The sequence below is a fragment of the Terrapene carolina genome, unplaced genomic scaffold (assembly GCF_002925995.2).
Source record: "Terrapene carolina triunguis isolate 2854851 unplaced genomic scaffold, T_m_triunguis-2.0 Scaffold558, whole genome shotgun sequence".
NCBI classification, from domain to species: Eukaryota; Metazoa; Chordata; order Testudines; family Emydidae; genus Terrapene; species Terrapene triunguis.
The window spans coordinates 15,017,663-15,025,300 of NW_020664909.1; the positions used below are offsets into that span (position 1 = coordinate 15,017,663).

The window sequence follows — 7,638 nt, forward strand, 5'->3', positions numbered from 1 at the left end:
TTAACTTGTTGGTCTCTGCCCTGACCTGCTCAAATCTGGTATTGTTCCACTAGTATATAGGAAGGTCTAGGGCAAGAGAAAATTGGGAAGTTTAATGACATACTGCAGAAGTCTCTGCTGAGGGAGACTAAGACATGAACCCATCTCAGATGTTCGCTATAGCGAGTACTTGAATAAGGGCTATTAAAAAGCCTTTGAAATGGTGCTTCTTTCAGAATGGACCCACTATTTCATTGCTGCCCATGTCTTACCTAGTGAGGAGCTATACAAGCCCAACTCCAGCCTGCATTGCCTTACCAGTTTATACATGGTGTCTGTCTGCTTATCCACCACCAGTAACGTGGTCTTTTCCCCACACCTCTTAATCTTCTCCACCACGGTGTCGTGATCCAGTGCCTCCACTGACTCTCCATTTACAGCCACCAGGATATCATTGTCCTTTAGACCCGCCTTGGCTGCTGGGCTACCAGAATCAATGTCCTTAATTAAATGACCTGATCTCCAAAAAAATAAAAGAATACAGGCCTAGTTCAAATAGAGAAAAGCAGTTGTTCATGGGATGTGTCTGGTTTGGATGATAAAAGATATTTAAGATGGTAGAAACTCATTCTCTGATTTCAGGTTGAAATAAGCTTCCTGATTTAGCTAATTCTGCAGTAACCCTAGTGCAGATCTAGATCTCCTTCCAAGTGACTTGAATACAGGTTCCCTTTCACCTGAACAAGACACATGGAAGTTGTGGTTTACTCTGAGGCAAGGGGCGGGGGAGTTTAAGCCTACTTAAAATTGAGCATTTCATGGTTTTGGTGAACCCAGTTGTGAAAGAGCAACTAAGGATCCCTTTGAAGTCATTCAGATATGCCAGGGTTCTATTGTGAAAAACCATCAGACATTACCCTGGACACGTTGCTGACCCTCAAAAATGTGGGGTTGGAGGCTGCCACAAGTGGAGATTATGGGAGCTGGACTGTAGTGGGTGAGGAGGGCCACAAGCAGCACAGTGGAATGTTCCACCTCAGATTGGAAGGTTTGAAGGAGATTAAATAGATTCCAAGGCCAGGAGGGACCATTTGTGATCATCTAGTCTGGCCTCCTGTATAAAACAGGCTATAAATTGGACGTGCCTGGCTGTGGTGAGGTGTGTTGGGGGGGCGGGGGCGGGACACTGGGTTGGCAGCAGGACAGGAAATGATCTTTCCAAGATGAGCAGTAGGCACTGGAGAGTAGGAGTCCTACAGGCCCCATAAAAGCGCACTACAGAGTACGCAGGGGCCGGGCTGATGGCTGGGTTCTCACCGTTACTATTTTGTTCCACCCTCAGGTAAAACCCATAGCCGTTGTCTCCTTTCTTGAGCTCCGCAAGTCGGGGTTTGTGAGGAAGCAGTTTCAGGCTGGCTGTCTCTCTTTTCAGCATCATCTGGTGGTTGCTGTAATACTGGTCAGTTTCATTATCTGATAGCAGAAACACAACATGGTTCCCAGACTTCTTCACCTGCAACGACACACACAATCTCAAACACAGGCCTTTGAGTGGAGTGTGGGGACTGTGGAGAGCTTTATGTTGGCAGGTTCTTTGATGTACAATGGGGGCTGTAAGTGAATGGGCTGTAGGGTCTATACAGACTAGGTTGTTGGATGGTGCTCTAATATGTGCACCCATGTGCTGCCTATATGACTGTAGACAGCCACAGCTACCACAAGTTGCTGTAACATTCAGCTCTGATTGCTCTGGAGCTACTTCCAATCCCCTTACATTCCCATACCCTAACTGTGTTTTTTGTCTGTCCCCATCATACCTCTGTTTCTCTACTCCCAGTCTTCTCCCCATCTTCACTCAAGCCTGCATGTTTCTTCTCATAAAAAGTATTGCAACAATAGTACAGAACACAAGTACTACAGTTTTGCATAGTTAATATAGTGGTTTGGATCATTATAGTGGATTGCTTTGCAAACTTATTTGATCGTCCCCCTCCCCCCTTCTTTGTGTCTGTAGTAGTTTGTGTCCTCCCCCATGTACATATACCACCACCCAGCTCTGAAGGCAGAGCGGAGAGCAGCGGCTGCTGGCTGGGTGCCCAGCTCTGAAGGCAGCACTGTGCCAGCAGCAGCAGCACAGAAGTAAGGGTGTCAATGTGAAAAGAGAGATTCAGCAATATCACTTCACAGCAGAATTAGTGCCCAATTGCTACCTTTATTTCTGCGCTGCTACTCCAGGGTTGACAGCCACCTCCAGGTATGGGATTGGGACGGTGGGGAGGAGAGCCTGAGCCCATGCTGTCTCCCAGTGAGGGATTGGGGGGGTGGGAGGGGAAGGAGAGGAGAGCCCAAGCCCAGGAGGTGGAGCTCCTGCTGTCCCTGCTTCCCAGGAGTGCATGGCCCTTCTGCATGAGCCCCAGCCACCCAGGGCTGACAGCCAGAGTGCTTTAAAAAAACAAAAAACAAAACCCAAAACAAAAACACACAGCTTGCATCTCCCCTGACACGTTCCCAGGCCTCCCTTGGGAGTTTGAGAACCACAGTGAAATGCTGTAGGATTTGTAGTTTGGATAGTGGTACTCTGAAAGCTTTTCTAGCTCAAGCTGCTTCATAGTCATACTATGTTTGAATGCTTAAAGCCTCAGCATGTGTGATTTTTACCAAAGTGACTAATGGAAAAGTCACATGTTCTTTTCTTTCCATCCTTATCTCTGATGCTACCCTCAGTGGATCAGTGTTTGGTTTGATCTCTCAAACTACATTCATTATTTTCCCTAACACCAAGTAGATCTTTAAAACCACCATCACCACAAATAGGAATATACCAGTTGTTGGGAGGATGTGGCAGAAGGACATTTCATGATCAGAAATGCAGATTTTCTTGCACACTTCGTTCGCTCTGGGCTCCTTTTACTGACAGCTTGGTTACATTATTTGGCTCTGATCGAGTCTGTAAACTGTACTGTTAAAATTAGTTTTGCGTTTCTTAGCAGGAGGGAATCCCATTTCCTGGAAATCCTCCTTTTCCTAACTATCCAGATCTTCACATCAAACCCTTCTTTAGCTAAATCACGGAGCACAAACTGCTGTGCTTTCCAGTCTTACCATCCTAATATCAGAAAGATTCCCCATTGTACTAGACTCCATCCCAGACATGCTGATTTCATCCTCCTGGGCACCAGAAAGATTTTCAGGATTCCTAGAACTGTGCAACCATTTATTTAATCAGGCTTATGGCAACAGTACAGTTGTGGTGCTTACACCACTTGGGCCTGACTTGCGGGCAATATTCTTCCAAAGCAAGCTTAGGGTGTCGGGTGGAAGTCTGTCCCTGATTTTCAAGAACAGTCAACCTTTTCAGCAGCCTTGCACTCCGGCTACCCTGACCTATCCAAGAAACAAAGCCAAAGTAGCAGCATATTTTGTGACTGAAGTGTTGCTGATAATGTACGGTATTGACCTCAGCCTCTTCACCTGCTCTGTGAATGCATTCAAACAGTGTTGACACTGCTGCCCAGTAGCCTGAGGCGGAGGGACTGGCCTTAAATGAAGGAAGAAGAGGAGTCGTGCTAGTAGATACCTTTTCAACCACTTCCTCATGTTTGTCGTTTTCCACGTTCTTCCCATTCACTTCGATCAGGCGGTCATTATGTTGGACTCCTGCTTTTGCAGCCACTCCTTGTGGGGACAAGCCTATGATGAAGACGCCCTTCTGACCTAGAACAGGTGAGAGAACTTACTACACAGAGCAAGCCACTGGAACCTGCCTCCACTGGTTGCCAAGCAAATTCCATGCTGATGTAAGGTGCTGTAGTGACAGCCCTGGACACCAAGGGGCTCTGTTCATCCATAGAACAGATACAGTGACAGCACAAGTTTTTTCTACCCAGACACACCTGTGTGCCTCATCCTGGCCGTGGAGGGATAACCTCTAGAGAGGGGAGGGAACTTCATCATCTATGGTCCAAACTATTGTTTGCCTCTCTCCTGAGACTGCCCAAGGCACCAATTATGGTGGCTTGGTTGATTGTTAGTACTAATGAAAATGGAGTGATTTTCTAAAGTTTGAACTGGTTAAGGCCCACTTTTATTGTTTAATGTGGCTTATCCACATGTCAGAGTTTCTTGTGTTTGAAAGACTTCCAAATTTCATCCCTGGGTTAGTCTAGTGCACAGTGTTATTTATATTGTGTTAGCACCCTCCGTGAGCTAGGCACTTTCCAAACAGAGAGACAGTACAGGTCTACAGAACCCTACCCATTCTTTTGCCTAGAGGGTTCAAAAGAAAAATAAAATTCCTTAGTTCAATTTCGTGCGTCCCACTTGAACGCATCTAGATCAGAAGAGGCTCTTTGCCCTTTGCACACTGTCATCCTTTGCTTCAGCCCCTTTCACATGGTTGTCTTCAGATAAGCTCCAGAACCCTGAGGGCTGGTTCCCACCGTAATTCAAAGGAGGTGCCTGGGACTTTGAGCAATCATTTGTAGGGTGCTTCTGGCATCTGAGGAGGGCCTGGTACCAATGGTTTTAGCAAGTCTGCTTCAACAGCTGACAGAAAATAGAACAGGCTGGTGAAGAACCAACTCCCATCCCCACTCCTAACCAGAGGAAATGTGCCCTCGGGAAATTGCCTACCCTCTACACCCATTATTCTCACCAACTGTGGTTTTCAAGGAGAAGTCGTAACTGTTTCTCTCCTTCACCAGGTAGCAGAGCCGAGGCTGTGGAACTGGAGCTGTCACTCCATTTGTCACTGGAGGCTGCTTCTTTTGCTGCTGTGTTGTCTGCTTCTGACCCAACTCTTCAAAGTTCACCCCTTCTTTCTGTGCCTTTTCATAGGATGCCTCATCCAGAATGAGGACAGTTACAGAATTCCCACTCCTTTTGACCATCTCCACTACCTGCAATAGATAGAATGAGCTTGGAGGTGGAAATGGCAGAAAAGCATCCAGATGGCTGATATAAATTCCCCCCGCTGGAGCACAGCACATACTAGCTCTGCAGCTTCCACTGCCCTTAGTATTTCATCAAGGATCTTTTCCCCTCTGCTCAAGCTCCAGTGAAGCCAATACGTGAGGTACAAATGATCCTGTGAGCTCAGATTTCCCAGCAGGAGTTACTGTGAGGAGTGGCAGGTGAAGGTTTGCTGAACTGAATACCAAAAGTGGGGCTGAAGTTTTGAGAAATGGCTGGGACCACAAAATATAGTTAGACTTACCCGTGTATGCTCTTCCTTGTCTACAAATAACCCATTGACCCTCAGAATTCTGTCTCCATCCTTCAGGCCGGCCCTGTCAGCTGGACTGCCCTCCTCCACGTTCCGGATGAGGTGACCCAATTTGTTTTTCTCAATGCGCAGGTAGAATCCATAACTCTCCCCCTCTTGTTTGGTCACTATGCATTCTCGAGGCTGGAGAGCAGAGGTCATTTCTGCCAAGCAAAATGGAAAAGGGATATGTGTAAAAACAGGACCAGGAAAAGGAAGTATGTCCCCTTTAAGTATGCACTGGGTAGGTCATTTGAGCCAAAGTGTTTTTAACAAAGATAAAGAAAGAAGAACATGCTTTTGTCCTCCATCTCAGATGAAGATAGTGTCTGCCTCTTGCTAAGGAGACTGACTGAAGGCAGAATGCCAGAGAGAGAACTTGTCTGCTGTGGAAAATAAGATGGGAAAACTGTGGTCAGGATCTATTCCAGACTGAGCCTCACGGGACAGAAACCATAATACAGATTAAGCTGACAAGTGTTGTCAGTGGTAAAGAAAATTGAGGTGTGGCTAAAATGGAATTCTTAGAAGAGGGCAAGATTAAGAAAGAAACAGGTAGCTTTGAGCAAAGTGACCCTTCTTAGTATTTTTGGCTAAACAGTTGGAACAACAGAGGTTTTTATTTGGGTCATTAATTGGTCAAAGAGACTGTTGGGGGAAATATTACTCCTGGGGGAATTGTGCGCCACTGCGCAATGCAGAGTTTTGAAGAAATTAATGTCGTGTGTGCAGAATGTCCTTCCTCCACAGAAATGGGCTGTGGTGCTGCTAGGTGCCACTGGACTCAGAAGAGCCCAGCTTGCACATAGAAGACACTGCTGGGGGAGGGAGAGGGAGCTAAGGATTCCTGGCAGCTGCAGTTCCCAGTATGGCCTGAGGGAAGGAGAGGGCAGCGTGCAGGAAACGCCATGCAAGCCTGGGACCGAGCATCAGGCTGTTTCTCCCTCTGGATCTCTGCGGGGAAGGGGGTCGGGAGTCTGGGCGGGGGGGGGGTGTGTGTGGGGGAGGGGCTGCAGCTGGCCTCTGGGGGGCAGAGGGGGTGCGGGTATCTGGGCTGGGGGGGACCATGGTTGGACTCTGCAGAGGAGAGGGTTCGGGTGTATTGGCTGGGGGACCCCCGCGTCTGGGCTCTGGGGGGAGGGGTTGAGTGTCTGGCCTCTGGGAGGGGTGGGGAGGAAAGGGGCAGAGAAACAGGAACTGGGTTGTCATAGGGGTTTCTTCAACTCTCTACTCCTGGGGGAATTTTTTTATGTGTCTGTATTGTTACAGACATACTTGCTGACAGGTATTTTTAAATAAATTACCGAAATAAATGAAACTGGCATGATTATGTAGTGCTATTTTGGCAAATAAAATTTGCAGAATTTTTCAGAATTTTAAAATATTGTGTACAGAATTTTTTGTGTGTGTGGCGCAGAATGTCCCCAGGAGTAAAAATATTAAACAAATTAAGGGAGCCTAGCTTGCCATGTGAGCCTGCAGCTGCTGCTCTGTTCTAATTACTGTACGAAGCCCTTTTTTCTGGCTAAGTTCAGTGTCTGTCTCTATCCCCAACCCCTTCCACACAGAATGAAATGTTTACTTCCCTCCTTTTGCATAAGGGGTTAAATTCTCTCTTGTCCCATTTGTGCTGAGTCTGGAGTGAGACCAAGAGGTTTATTGGTCCCTTTGGAAGTGCAGCCAGTCCCACCTATTGAATAAAAATATTTGAGATAGGAGGGGCTAAGGGTCCTTTGGGTCTGATAGTGTTCTTCATACTCAGACTTCAGGTGCAGAGAACTAGAGGTAGGCATTGCTATTGTAGACGTTTCTGCGGTAAATGGGGGGAGGAAAGAGAAATAGATGCCAAGGAAAGAATCTGGGTTTACTAAATGTTTTGAATCCCTTCTGGCCTAGTCTACACTTAAAACTTCTACTTGCATAGCTATGTTGGTCAGGAAATAAACTGATAAAACCCCCAGTATACGTGCAGTTATACTGACAGAAGAGGGCTTTGGTCAGCATAGCTAATGTCATTCAGGAGGCAGTCTTACACCAGTGGAAAAACTCCTGTTGATGTATGTCTACAGGAGGGAGCTAGGCTAGCATAGAGGTAGCCTCACTGGTTTGGAAATGGGTTTTAACTATTTTGCTGCTGGTCGTTTGAGCAGAAATGTCTAGATAATATGCTTATCCCACAATCCTAACCTGCCTTCTCAGGTACCAAAGATCTCACCTCACTACCTGTCTTACTGCCAGAGCTTCCAGCTTCTCACCCTGCTGACCTCTACAGTACAGTGATGCGTAATTAGTACAAAAATTGTGAGACACCTTGGAGGAAATTGGATATCTTGAAGGAATTTGAATACAGTGTAGAAATAGTAGGCTATGTTCATTATTTTCCATTTAATTAATTG

At 46.6% G+C, this 7,638-nt stretch overlaps 1 protein-coding gene across 1 annotated transcript; it reads right to left on the bottom strand.

Moving 5' to 3' along the window:
- On the bottom strand, positions 1–5,404 carry PDZK1 (PDZ domain containing 1). The gene is made up of 6 exons (XM_029913257.1): positions 5,195–5,404; positions 4,634–4,877; positions 3,557–3,693; positions 1,297–1,492; positions 298–494; positions 1–66 (listed from the first exon to the last, which is right to left on the bottom strand). The coding sequence occupies exons 1-6, from the start codon at positions 5,402–5,404 to the stop codon at positions 1–3; spliced, it is 1,050 nt and encodes a 349-aa protein (XP_029769117.1).
- Positions 5,405–7,638: the final 2,234 nt, after the last annotated feature.

Bases quoted from the DNA above. Each gene is read 5' to 3' on its own strand.
- PDZK1 (XM_029913257.1), bottom strand. From the start codon at position 5,404: ATGACCTCTGCTCTCCAGCCTCGAGAATGCATAGTGACCAAACAAGAG. The intron at 3,694-4,633 runs GTGAGAATAATG...CACCTGTTCTAG, and splicing joins CTCCTTGAAAACCACAGTTG to GTCAGAAGGGCGTCTTCATC. The intron at 67-297 runs GTAAGGCAATGC...CTCTTGCCCTAG, and splicing joins CAGACACCATGTATAAACTG to ACCTTCCTATATACTAGTGG.